Source organism: Dromiciops gliroides, chromosome 6 (assembly GCF_019393635.1).
Source record: "Dromiciops gliroides isolate mDroGli1 chromosome 6, mDroGli1.pri, whole genome shotgun sequence".
In the NCBI taxonomy this organism is placed as follows: domain Eukaryota; kingdom Metazoa; phylum Chordata; class Mammalia; order Microbiotheria; family Microbiotheriidae; genus Dromiciops; species Dromiciops gliroides.
The window spans coordinates 19,836,969-19,851,574 of record NC_057866.1 but is presented as its reverse complement, the minus strand read 5'-3'; the positions used below and the strand labels follow the sequence as shown (position 1 = coordinate 19,851,574).

The 14,606-nt window shown below is 34.9% G+C and overlaps 2 protein-coding genes across 2 annotated transcripts; both read left to right on the top strand.

The window, feature by feature from the left end:
* Positions 1-2,636: 2,636 nt before the first annotated feature.
* Positions 2,637-3,580, top strand: LOC122731896 (olfactory receptor 5D18-like). Its single transcript, XM_043972146.1, is given in 2 exon segments — positions 2,637-2,949; positions 2,952-3,580. Coding segments are annotated over 2 exon segments (942 nt in total).
* Positions 3,581-13,306: 9,726 nt separating this feature from the next.
* Positions 13,307-14,278, top strand: LOC122731895 (olfactory receptor 5L1-like). Its single transcript, XM_043972145.1, has one exon. It carries the CDS (start codon positions 13,307-13,309, stop codon positions 14,276-14,278), a length of 972 nt encoding a protein of 323 aa, XP_043828080.1.
* Positions 14,279-14,606: the final 328 nt, after the last annotated feature.

The following is a 14,606-nucleotide window of genomic DNA, read 5'->3' as shown; positions in this document are numbered from 1 at the left end:
TGCACTGGGACTATTTTCAGTTCCACCTAGGAAGAACTCAGGAATTTAAGTGAACTATTCTACAAAATCATTTAACATCCTTCCACACGTGATCACTGTTGGGTGGTAATAACAAAGGCCTCAAATGTGAGAGTTAATAAAGGTTAAAAGTAAGAGAGTAACATTTAATAATGACTAATAATAAGAATACTAATGAAATAGTACATTTGATAACCTTGTTTCAGTGGACCAGAGTTTAAAATAAAACAACCTCTGATAGAAGGGGGGATTCCTATTTTCATGGAAATAATGGGGATATTAGGATAAAAGTATAGAAAAAGGAAATGCTCAATAAACTTAGCACAGTAGATGTTTTAGTCAGGAAGATATGAATTCAAATTCAGACTCAGGTAGTTAGTAGTTATGTGCCTCTGGACAAGTTACTTGGCTTTTATCTGCCTTGCTTTTTCATCAATAAAATAGGCATAATAATAACACCTAACTCCCAATTTTTTTGTGATGATAAAGTAAAATATTTATAAAGTATTTACCAAAACTTCAAGTGTTGTCAAAATTTTATTTAATATTAATTATTGCTATGATTACTACACATAATAATCATAATTCTTGATTTTATAAATAATTGAATGGTAAGATTAAAAGGAAAATAATTCCATGTCAATTTAGGAAGAATTATTTAGTGAACTGCTTTAGTGATCTGTGCCTTTTCCCATTTACTTGAACACTGGAATAATTAATTTTGGGGGAAATGTATAAATGATCTGATTATAAAAATGATTACATAAATTGTATAACAGAAAGCTCAGAAGGATGTGTACCACACTGCACAAGAATAAAGTTTCTAAAAAGGTTTGGATTTGCTACAGCATTGAACTTAATCTAAAGAAAAACAATGAATCAATATGCATTTAAAAATTCCTTATTAGATAAAAATTATGGTACTAAGCATTGGGTAGGGATACAATGACACTCATGCAAGATCAAAACAAAATATGGGGCAGCTAGCTTGTTTAGTGGATAGAGCACTGTCCATGGAATAAGGAAGGCCTGAGTTCAAATCCAGATTCAGACACTTGACAAGTACTAGCTGTGTGACCCTGGGCAAGTCACTTAACCCCAGTTGCCTCATCCCCCCAAAAAACAAAACAAAACAAAATATACCTTGCCTAATGGATCTTACATTTTATTGGGGAAGAGGAAATGTGTATTTTTTAAAGTACATGCTATATAAATACAAGACACTTTAGGCAAAAGGAATGAGCATCTGAGTATATCTGGAAAGACTTCATGTAGGGAGATATCCTTAACATTTCTTTTGAATAAAACTATGGAAAGGTGAGTATGAAGTGTGTTCTGTCCATTTCAAATACTAAATTCAAAGCCTTTATCCTAAAATGCGGTAGAGGGAAAAGCTAATTAAATAATGCTACTCCATATCTCACCTAATTTCTGACTTCACAGGAAGGGGGAAATATAGTTACAGAAACACATTTCCATCTTATCCAAGTTTCCTACCTTGGAAGAACATGACACATATTATTCTCAGGACTCAGCTATCAAATATCCTGGATAGACTTTATACTGAAAACAAATACTAGGCCTGTTCTTAGACACCTGAATTCAATTTTCGAGTATTAAAAAATACCTTTTTAGTCATATATTCCCCATCAGAGTGATTGTGCATTCTACAGTGTTAGCTTCCTTATCTCAATCCTCTTTTTCCCAGCTGTCCCAACATCCAATTTTAAAGAAACCCATTTCTTAGGGGCATCTAGGTAGCACGGTGGATAGAGCACCAGCTGTGGATTCAGGAGGACCTGAGTTCAACTCTGACCTCAGACACATGACATTAGCTGTGTGACCCTTGGCAAGTCACTTAACCCACATTGCTCTACAAAAACAAACAAACAAACAAAACAAAAGAAAAAACAAACAAAAAAACCCCACATTCCTACCACAGTGTTCTCTGAAATATCTTCTTCAGAGGTAACAATTTGATTTCACTTTAAATATTTCCCTTGACTTCTATCACTGTCATCTGTCCTCATTGAGATTAACTCAAACTATCTACCATCCAATAAAAATTCTGGTAGCTATTGCCACCATTGATGTTGTTCTGCATGCCACCACAGGAGAAACAATAAATAATGGTTAGAAAATGAAGAGAAGTAATACAAGGTGAGGAATACAGTAGTCTGTTAGCATTTAGATCTTCACAAAAGTGAAATGGGGTGCCCTTGGGAAGGAGTATCCTATCTGTCACTGGACCCTATCAAAAAGCAGCTGGCTGACCACTTGTCACATATGTCAAAGAGGAGAGTCTTGTCCAGTTATAGATTGGATGCAATAGACTCTGTACTTCAAAATTAAATTATTTGAAGTTTTCATATGGATTTTGATAGTCAGTAGTAGAATAGAGACCCCAATCAACATGATGAATTCTTCCTGACATCATCAACCTTAGAAAATTCCCATTAGACTCCCAGCTCCTTGAAAGCAAAAGTTTTGTTTTGTTTTTACTTTATACCCTTAATGAGGACCCTAGTACCATGCAAAGAATAGACATTTAATAGCACTTAATATCATTAAATTTGTTTCCAGTACTAACTTTCAGATTTTTTTCTCCAGCATGAATCATGGTGACCAGTAAGGGAAATCACAGTTCTGTTGCAACATTTGTCCTCTTAGGTTTCTCAGATTACCCAGACCTTCAAGTGCCCCTCTTCCTGGTGTTCCTCATCATTTATTCTATAACTATGGTGGGAAATCTAGGAATGATTGGCATTATCAGAATCAATCCCAAACTTCACACCCCCATGTACTTTTCCCTCAGCCACTTGTCCTTTGTGGATTTCTGTTATTCCTCCATTATTGCTCCCAAGATGTTGGCAGATTTACTCACAGAGGATAGAAGCATCTCCTTCTCTGGGTGTTTGGTACAATTTTTTTCTTTTGTACCTTCCTGGTGACTGAGTTCTTTCTGCTGGCAGTAATGGCCTATGACCGCTTTGTAGCCATTTGCAATCCTTTGCTCTATACAGTGGCCATGTCCCAGAAGCCTTGTACCCTGTTGGTGGCTGGATCATATACATGGGGGATAGCCTGTGCCCTTATGCTCACATGTTCTGCTGTCCAATTATCATTTTATGGTTCTAACACAATTAATCACTTTTTCTGTGAGTTCTCATCACTTCTTAGTCTCTCTTTTTCTGATACATATTTGAACCAGATGATGCTTTTCATATCTGCCACTTTTAATGAAGTGAGCTCACTTTTGATTATCCTGGCCTCTTATGTATTCATTTTTGTCACTGTCCTGAAGATGAATTCATCCAGTGGTCGACATAAAGCCTTCTCTACATGTGCTTCTCACCTAATGGCTATCACCATCTTTCATGGGACCATCCTCTTCCTCTATTGTGTTCCCAACTCCAAGAACTCTCGGCACACAGTAAAAGTAGCTTCTGTGTTTTATACAGTGGTAATCCCCATGCTCAATCCTCTTATATACAGCCTGAGGAACAAAGATGTGAAAGAAACAGTCATCAAATTAATGGAAATTAAAATTTCTTCTCCATGATCATATCTTTTATTAATTATATTTTTCTAATGATAAACATATTCACCAATAACGTACACCTGATAATGTCCTATTGGATAAATGGCCTAGATGGAAACCATCACATAACAATCAAATTAAAGCAATATCAGAAATACATCTTATCAGATCAATATAGAAGACAAATTAATGTCCAAACAATGGAAAATATAGCTTATCAGATCAATATATAAGACAAGTTCATGACCAAATAATGGATGAAGAGGATTAAGATAAATGGTTAATTTTGATTAGATATAATTAAGACATTTTTACAGAAAATATTAAAGATAAGTTTAAAAAGGAAAACATGGGGAAAATATCTGGAACAAATTTCCCTGATTCCCTGATCATTTCTCATCCTAATTTACAAAAATATGATCCATTCTCCAACTGATACATGGGAAAGTATATGAACAAATAGTTCTTAAGAGAAGAAACCTAGGTTATCTTTGGATATATGAACAAATTTTTCCAAGACCTGTAAACTAGAAATATGCAAATGAAAGAAATTCAAGATTCCTTCACACCTTTCAGATTGTTAGATATGACCAAATATATAATGGAGAGGCTGTGGGGAAATAGACATAGTAATGGACTGTTGGTAGATCCATGAATTAAGACAAATATTAAGAAATTCAATTTGGTGGCATCTAGGTGGCATAGTGGATGAAGTACCAGCTTTGGATTCAGGATGACCTGAGTTTAAATCTGGCCTCAGACACTTGACACTTACTGGCTCTGTGACCTTGGGCAAGTCACTTAACCCCCATTGCCCTACGAAAAAAAACAAAACCTCCCCAAAAAGACAACAACAACAACAACAAAGAGGTGCAATTTGGAATTGTTCCAAAAAAGGTGAAAAAACAGTGTGTCCCTTTAATCCAGTGATTCTATTGCTAGACATATATGTAAGAAGATCAAAGAAACAAAAACATCCTTGTCTGTACAAAAAAGCTTGGAAAATCAAATTATACCTATCAAATAGCTAAAGGTGGAATAAATTCTGATATATGAATGTAATGGAATATTATTGTGTGGAAGGAAATGAGGAGACTTGATTTCAAAGAGATAAATTCCTATATGAGTTAATGCAGACTACAGTAGAACTAGAATCAATATTATGAAATTGAAAACTTTGGAACAATTTTTTAAATTGTAGACTGAAATAATCAGGGAAGAGTCAGTTATGAAATGCCAGTAGAAATGCAAATAAGATACATTTTATAGTTCCAGAATCCATTTAGAGGCTTCATTGTAAGAATTATTATAAATATAATAACCATTTGTCTTTTCAAAGGTAAAATGATTATACCTGTTATCAGCCTCCTGGCAGAGTGATGATGAATTCAGGATGCAGAAAAATTAACTTACATATGTATATACATACATCAATATTTGCAAACAATCAGTGAGGGAAGTTCTTATACTTATCAGTTACAGGAATCTATTTTTTTTCCTTTTCTTTCAATGATTTATGTTATGAAAGGGAGAAAAATGTTATTCTGTTAATTAAAAATATAAAATTAATAAACTCCAAGGATACTACAAATAAGGAATATTGCATGCAATATCAGATGAGGTCAGTGCTTATGAGTTTTACTTTAAAGTATTTTTGTTAAGGGGAGGTCTCATAGTGTTGGGATATCTGGAAATGTTTATCGACTAAAGTATTTTACAGTTTCTTTTATTTTTTTCATCCTTTTGATTTTGAGAGATTCTTGATTTCATATAAAATCATTAACTTCTACTTGCCGAATTCTAATATTTAAGGATTTTTTTTTTCTGGTTAGCTTTTGTATCTCCTTTTCCATTTGGCCAATTCTCCTTTTTAAGGAGTTATTTTCCTCATTTATTTTTTTCTTATTTGGCCAATTGTATTTTATTTTTAAGAATTGCTTCTTCAGGCATTTTTTTGTTCTTTTACCAAGCTCTTTACTCTCTGGCATTAATCTGACTTCTTTTGCCATTTTTCTTCTATCTCTTATTTGATTTAAGAAATCCTTTTTTAAATCTTCCAAGAATGCTTTTTTGTATTGAGTAGAATTCATCTCCTTCTTTGAGGCTTTGAATCTAAGCATGTTGACAGTGTTATCCTCATTTGAGTTTGTGTTTTGGCCTTCCCTGTCACCATAATTGCTATTTGTGGTCAGGGTTATTATTTTATTTTATTTTATTTTATTTTACTTTATGTTACTTTACCCTATTTTATGACTTTGGAAGTTGAGCTTTGTTCCTAGGGCATAGGGGTCACTGTCCTAAGCTTCTTGTGCTGGAGGCCAGGGGCCTCCTTACTACTTTTCTGATCTAAGTCCTCAGGGGCTTACCTTACTCACTGTTCTGACTTGCCCTAGCCTAGTCATGCCTGTCATGTGGAAGAGGGTAGGAGAGGTTTCTAAGCTGACAGTTTACCTTCTTTGGTGGCTGGAGGCCTTCTGAGCCAGCTAAGGGGCCTTGGTTACTGATCTGTGCTGTGGCTAAAATTCCCCTGCTGGCTTGCCCTGACACCTTCTGTGCTGAGTTGCAATCCCCTTTTACCCAACTGAGATAGACCTTTCCTGAAATCCCTTTAAATTATCTTAAGTGGGAAGACTGTTTCACTCCATCTTTTTGAATGTTCTGTTTTTCCAGAATCCATTTAAAGGCTTCATTTAACATAGTTTCTGAGGGAAACTGTGGAAAGCTCAGACAACTTCCTGGTGTCTCTCTGCCATCTTGGCTCTCCGTCCTTGGAAATATTTATAATGCAACATCTTAACATGTCTATGTATTTTTAAAGAGAGAGAGGGAGGGAGGGAAGTGCTCTAAGTGGACATGGTACTTGATTTTTCAGCAAACCTTCTATATAGAGTTCATATTAAAAAATACTTTTTTTTTACCTGGAATACATTCCCCCTCCCCCTCCCAATAAAACAAATGTTAAATAGATTCCCTGTAAGGTGCATAATGCAACTTTAAGTAAAAACATTACAGAGTACATGGACTTCAATGGCCTAACTGGGAACATTATCCATTTTTGCTGGTAGAAATGAGATGTAAAAAAATGACAAAGACACATATTTGAATGAAGATAGCTTTAGGGCATAGCTCCTTCTTCAGTATCACAGGCCATCAAGACACACTGGGAAAAGAAAACACTATATTTAATGTTTGGGGAAAGGGGTGTATTTCTCTTATTCTCATGCTCAGTGTCTTCCGGCCTCATGGATATGCTCTAGACATAAGTCCTTCTATTTGAGTGTCAATGCAGCTATTATCATGGGTGCATAAAAGTATAATTTTATTTTAATAACATTATTGTTTTTCAAAAAGAAATGGAAAATATTGAGTGAGGTGATAATGACTCATTTGCCTGGCATTATTAGACAAACTAGATGTTTAGCAGAACTAAAATTTCTTAATGGATGAATAATAAAAACCTTTTGGAATATTGTTGTTGTTGTTTAAATATTTTATGATGGAAATATTTGTAAAGTATTGTATATACTCACCTAAAAAAAGAGTATGTTTTATTTGTATTTTATTTATTTGGCTTCATTAGAACAATAACATATTTTATTTTCTGTTGCTTTATATACTATAGAGGTATTGCAGTGTGACAACACTCCAAATAGAATTTGATGCTCTGAACGATGATCCAAATGAATTCTTATTTTATTTTGTAACATTTGTCTTTATAAAATTATGGTTTGGGGGGGCAGCTAGTTGGTGCAGTGAATAAAACACCAGCCCTGAATTTAGGAAGACCTGAGTTCAAATCCAGCCTCAGAAACTTGACACTTACTAGCTGTGTGATCCTGGGCAAGTCACTTAACCCTTATTGCCTCACAGAAAAAAACAAAAAAACAAAACAAAACAAAAAATAAAATAAAAAATTATGGTTCAGGATATACAATGTAATTTTCTTTGTGCAGTCTGAAATGTGGTTGCTGTTAAGTAAAATAAATAAAGGAATCAAATGCTTACTTCATAGTCATTTTTAACCTCAATAAAAATACTCATTCTCATTTGTTTTCCTCTTTTTTTTTAAACAAAAATTCAATTGATTATTTCAGTAACATCAACTATTTAGTATGGTTATTGGTCTACAACAGTCTACACTGATTAGACAAAATTTTAAGTATTTTGCTCATTGTCAGCCTAACTGTCAAAATCATGGCAAAAAGAATTGAAAGACGTGAATTTATGTCATATGAGGATGATTTGAAGAAAAATGAAATGTATTATTATTTTTAGCTGAATTACTTTTATTTTTTATTTTTAATAAAAATATTTTGTTATTTTTCAGTTACATGTAGAGATAGTTCTCAACATTTGTTTTCATAAGATTTCCAATTTCAAAAAAATTAAGTGTGTTATGAAGAGAAGTGAAGATAAGTGGATGACATGACAACAAACAAAACATAATGATTTAAATAAAGACCCAAAACATAATGCATATGGATTAGAATACCCTTGAGCCTAGGGGATATTTTTGCCTTTTTTCTTATCCCAATGCCTGGTACATCATATGCCCTTAATAAAATCTTTTTATTTGAGTTACCATCATCCTGTACAAGAAGAATTAGCAAATATGGGCATTTTACAATTTCTCTGCTCTTGTTCTCACAAAATTAAATACCAGTAACATTTTCTAGACCTAGACTTCTTGGACCCTATCCAACTCCAAATCTAATGGGAGTGAATGCACATAACTTCTAGGTTTCTCTCTGGGTCTAGGTCATGATGGGTAAAGAAGTGGGAAAAATTCTAACCTATTATATTTAACTGCTTTCAGGGCCTTTTATCAACCCATTCAGATGCTCATGAGTATACCAGAGTATGAGCATCTTACATCTTGTATTCTGACCTACTGTTCCTTTACCATTACCAACACCATCTCTCTCTGAACACATATGCACTTCTACTTACTACTTCCTGTCAATGCTCCCATAGGTACTGGAAATGCCTTGGGAATCTAATCATTTATGTTTTCTTTCACAGTCTATGGGGTAACTAGGTATCACAGTGGATAAAGCACTGGTCCTGGATTCAGGAGGACCTGAGTTCAAATCCAGCCTCAGATACTTGACACTTACTAGCTGTGTGACCCTGGACAAGTCATGTAAACCTCATTGCCCTGCAAAAAACAAACAAACAAACAAAATCCATGAGTGCTTGGACCAAAATTCCCTTCTCTGATCATCACTCCCCTCCAAGTAAGTTCCTTGAGGGCAATGATTATTTTTTTTTTATTTGCAACAGATTTTTTTTTTATCCCATAACCTCAGAGCTAAATTCCTTTTTTGTTTTAATTAAGGGGATGGAGTATTATTGAGAGTAATTCAACATTATAACACAAAATCCAGTTTAATAGAATCCAATCAAATCTATTACTAGCCCAAGTCTATGCAAATCACCTCTAGAGCTTTTGTCAGTAAGACCTCAGGAACAGAATGGGACTTTTGACCTTGGTATAAGGGTTTTTTTCCCCCAAAAAAAGTCATAGTGAATTTTTAACTTATTAAATATTAATACTGCAGTAAGATTTTTGAGAAACCCTTTATTGCACTCCTGTTTTTGTCCCATCATCCTGTAGGGACAAAATTTGGCTAATCCTAAGCTTTCTACCCTGTTAAGTACACTAAAGTGCATGGTGGCAGAAATGGAAACTGTCGCTGATTACACTGAGGAGAAAGCTAGTAAGAAGTGTAACCTTTAGTTGATTTTATTAGTAGCCTAAGAGTATTAGTGTTGGCGATACTGTTAGCAATACCAGTACTAGCAGCAGAAACAATAGTAACAATAATAATAATTATGATGATAATAGCAATAACAGTAATGCTAATAATAGCATTTATAAACTAAATTTTGCAAAGCTCTAAGTGCTTTAGAAATATTGTCATTTTATTCTCACAATATCAGGAAAAGGTAGGCGTTGTAAAGAATTAATTGTGATTTGAGGTTTCTATGACCCCATCTTTTGGCTAAAATTAGAAGCCCCAGTGCCCCGGCCAGGGCTTAGGCGTCATGCCTCCCTGTCAGCACAGTGCTCTATCCATCTCATGCCAATGCCTACATGGGCCTGGCCAAATTATAATGATGGGAAGCCAGGGGAGGGCAGTCAAGTGACCTTCAGATTGCAGAAACTGGGAGGCTGACTATTCTACAGCTGCCTGTTAATTCTGTCAATCAGGGCTGCCAGCCAATTAGCTTGGGGCTCTGTGTGTGTGAATGCCCTGTACATATTGTCACCCTGAAATATAAATAGCTCTGAACCTCAGTTAAGCAATTTGTTAAATGGAGACAGACATGCTCCCTCTCTATGTCAAAGATTGACTGTGAAAAACATTGTGTAAAACTAAAAGTAGTAGATGTGAACTATAATGCTAAATTTGACCTTAAATTCAGGTATAGTAACTAAACAAAACTGAAGTTTGAGATTTCTAGGAAGATTCTAGGTTATTTCCATCTGATTAAAACAATTTTGACCCAGGTGGAGAAGAATATGAATTTAGATGGCAAGTCTTTGTTATCATGTATAAAAGAAGAAAAAAGACAAATGCTCACCTATATCATCTTTATATCATGGAATTGTACGTTTTTCCCCTTAGGGTAGGATAGCATACAAACTTTGATTCAGGTTCCCAGAGAGAGTATGCATTTGTTTTCATAAAAATTTTCCAACCCACAGAGATCCAAAATTTCAGGAGAATACTTTGGAGCCTTAGTTCCCAGGGGGGAAATGAATTATAAAAACCCTTGAATTGAACATAGAGACAGTTATTGTTGTTGTTGTTGTTTTTCTGAGTGAGAGAATCAGTAATCTCTCTGCCCTTCAGATTTTTTGTGCAGTTTCAGGCTATTTTGCTAGGTAAAAATTGGAGTGCTTGTGATTTTTTAAATAGAAATAATTTTAAAATCCATTGGGGAAAGAAAAATGTTAATTATGTTTTCATTCTAGAGTTCTGGTTGCTGAAATATTTACTCCTTTTGTTGAAGAATTCATCTGTTGAGGATTTCTTTTATACTCTAATGAATGGAGAATGAACATTAGGTAATAGTAATGTTATTAATAACAGTAAAAATAATACTATTAATAATGGGTAACCTTCATGCATATAAAGTGCTATGAAGTTTGTCAATAGCTTTACATATAATAGGTCATAACCCGTGTTTTTTTCTCTGCGTTAAGGGAAGAAGATATAATTGGAGGTAACATTCAAGACCTCTTACTTGAGAAACTAACAGAAAAAAGCACCATTCTCATTTGAAACATTTTCCACGTAAATGAATACATGTATCGTACCTGGATATGGGTCCAATGATGTGTCCATATCTTCATCTCAGTTTTCTCTTTGTGACCAGCAAGGTGCAAAGAAACAACTTCTAAGACTCTGTATGCACAGAGAGACACACCACCTGAATCTCCTTCTGCTCACACTTCAGGTAATGACATATTTTCTGTTAGCCCTTGCCTTGGAAAAATCACAAGAACTGCCCTTCATTCACCAACAAAAGAGCTACCTCCTGCTTACAGGTTAGGACATTGGACTAATTTTTTTTTTACATAGTATAAACAGGAAAATTTTACCAGCACTGTTACTAATTACACATGTAAATGGGGAAAATCTACTGCAATACACTCAGTCTCACTTTTCAAGTGTAAAATGAAGGGATTGGACAACTAACTTCTAAAATCCCTTTCCACTCCAAATTTTCTAATCAATGATCCTCTTTGAATTAGAGAAATGGAGAGATATAGTTTGCTGATCTCTGCCTCTCTTCTTTATTTCCCTCTCAAACTGTATGCATATTCAGTTCAAGGAAAGACTCACTTTTCTAATATAAGAAACTCCCTCCACTTTCAAAATGTGGTTTTGTGCATTACTGATATATGGTTTTCACTTATCTACTTTGGAACAAAATGACTAAATCAATGTTCCCTCACGAGATGAGTATTTGAAACCAGAAGTTTTGGTAAGTGGGGCATGACATTATTTCTTCTTGGAATATGTTTGCCCTTTACCAAATCAGACATTATAGATAACTGACTTCCCCCAAAAAAGTCTTTGTCAAACATTACCTCTCCTTGATTTTGCAGTTCCATCACATAAAAGGAATGGATGGAGATAAAATCTTAAGGAAGCTTGTATTCTAATAAGAATGAGACCATAATAACAGTGTGAGGGGTGGAATACACCCACTCATAATAATAGATAACATTTCCATAGAGCTTCAAGGGTTAAATAATTTATTTCTTATTTCCATATCATTGAGTGACACAGTACACCTATGAAGTAGATATACTAAGCATTAATATCTCCTTTTTGGTCAAGATAAACCTGGGGTTGTGAGAACTTAAATGTCTTGCATATGATCAATCAAATGATAAATGTTGGGATTAGGATTAGAACCCAGGTCTTCCCAGATGGGATTAGACTTGATGGACTCTAAAGAATCGACCAGCTCCAAATCTTTGCAACTATATTCCTATGATTCTCAATCTTTTGTCCTTTCCTAGACAGACTCAAGTTACTTTATGTATGTAAATGTCATACATACATACATATATAGACATACACAGATTATATGTATGCGTATGTGTATTTATGTATAAATGTATGCATGTTTAAATGTGTTTTTTAAATTTCTATATAGGATGAATAAGATAGGCATCATATAAATGGCCAGATATAACTTTTCATCATGCCTTTTAGTGAAGAATTGAACTCACTGTGTATGCTAAACTAGGCAAAATTCCATCTACAAAATCTCAGAGTTGCTCTAAGGCAGTAATCCAGGGGTGTGAAAATTATTGATGGAAAAATGCAAACATTCACGTCTGGCTTTATTGATTGAATGAAGAATCTCTCATAAGTAAGTTGAGCAGTATTTTTTTTTAAGTGAGGCAATTGGGTTAAAGTGACTTGTCCAGGGTCACACAGCTAGTAAGTGTTAAGGGTCTGAGGCCGGATTTGAACTGAGGTACTCCTGACACCAGGGCTGGTGCTCTATCCACTGCACCATCTAGCTGCGCCTAGTATTATTTTTAAAGGGTGATGTTTTTGTATTTGTGTGTCAGAAAGAGAGAGAGAGAGAGAGGGAGAAAGAGAAAGAGAGAGAGAGAGAGAGAGAGAGAGAGAGAGAGAGAGAGAGAGAGAGAGAGAGAGAGGGAAAGTCAGAGAGACTCAGAGGGACAGAGACAGAGATGTAAATGAATTTTTGTTTCTTTGGGATTGGCACAAAATACACAGGCTACATTGTATGTATGATTTGAACTGGGACCAAGGTGTATATTATGTGTAGGATATGTAGACTGAGAGGCTGTGCCTTATTTTGCTTAGGAGTTTGTAACACACAGAGATACACACTGAAATTTACATGAATAGGTAGTAGGTATGGTGAGTATATTTTCCATGTTCTAGATGTTGTCCTTATCTGTATGACATGTTGATTTGTACAAACATCTTTCATCATGGATGTTGTTTGATCTGGATGGTGTCTGGATGGTGTGTGCAATTTTGATTATATTTTTTAAGATCTTTAACGTGCAGACAAAAAGATAATACATACATATGTAACCATATAATGTTTTTCTCCTATTAACCATTTGTTAACTTTGAATCTAATATTGTTTTTCTAGGACATGGCTAAAACTTATTATGGGACTACATAAAAGAAGGATTTTTTATTTATGTTTTATTCAACGTTCAATATACTGAAATAATGGAAGAGCAAGAAAATTGCACTGCGGTTACTGAATTCATACTCTTAGGATTTTCAGATCATCCAGAACTCCAAATTTTCCTCTTCCTGGTATTCTTGGTGATTTATTTCATCACAATTTTGGGAAATCTTGGAATGATTATCTTGATCAAGATCAGCCCTCGCCTTCATACCCCTATGTATTTTTTTCTCAGTCACATGTCCTTTGTTGATCTCTGCTATTCTACTTGCATTGTACCCAAAATGCTGGTCAATATATTAACAGAAGACCAGATCATCTCTTTCCTTGGTTGCACTGTACAGTTCTATTTGTTTTGCACATGTGTGGTCACTGAAATTATGTTGCTGGCAGTGATGGCCTATGATCGCTTTGTAGCCATTTGTAACCCATTGTTATACATGATTGCCATGTCCCAGAAGCTTTGCATCCAGTTGGTTTGTAGCTCATATATTTGTGGTACAGTGTGTTCTCTGATTCACACTTGTTTAGCCCTTAAGATATCTTCTTATAGATCCAACATCATTAATCACTTTTTCTGTGATATCCCTCCACTCTTGTCTCTGTCCTGCTCTGATGTGTCTACCAATGAGTTGCTACTTTTTATAGTGGCCAGTTTCAATGAGATCAGCACCATCATTATTATTTTCACATCTTACATATTTATCCTCATCACCATTCTGAGAATGCGCTCTTCTGAGGGCCGGCGGAAAGCCTTCTCCACCTGTGCCTCTCACCTCACTGCCATTGTGGTTTTTCATGGCACGATCCTTTTCATTTATTGCCGCCCAGGATCTGGAAATACTCTAGATTCAGACAAAGTTGCTACTGTGTTTTATACTGTGGTGATACCAATGTTAAACCCTCTCATCTACAGTTTGAGGAACAAAGATGTAAAAGAGTCTCTCAGGAAAGTAATAGCCTCTGAAATGGGGTCTCTGTGTCCCAAATTGAGCGGAAGGAGAGGGGATTAAGAATTTATATCACTATCAATTAACTGTTTTAGCTTACTGATCACTGAGCTTTTCCCTTTGAAGTCCCCTACAAGGGTATTTTTGGTGCACTGAGTGTTTGTGTACATCTTATAAAAACTACTCAGAGTAGTAAATATATATGTATATATTTATATGTATGTGTATATGCATATATATATATATATACACTAGGTGGTAATTATGGATCTGGAAGGTATCAACATGGAATTATGGGATTTAATGAGTACATGGATCAGAGAAGGTAGGGAGAGAGGATAAAAGTATAATAGGGGATATCTCATTATTGAATATGAATTTTTAAAGATTT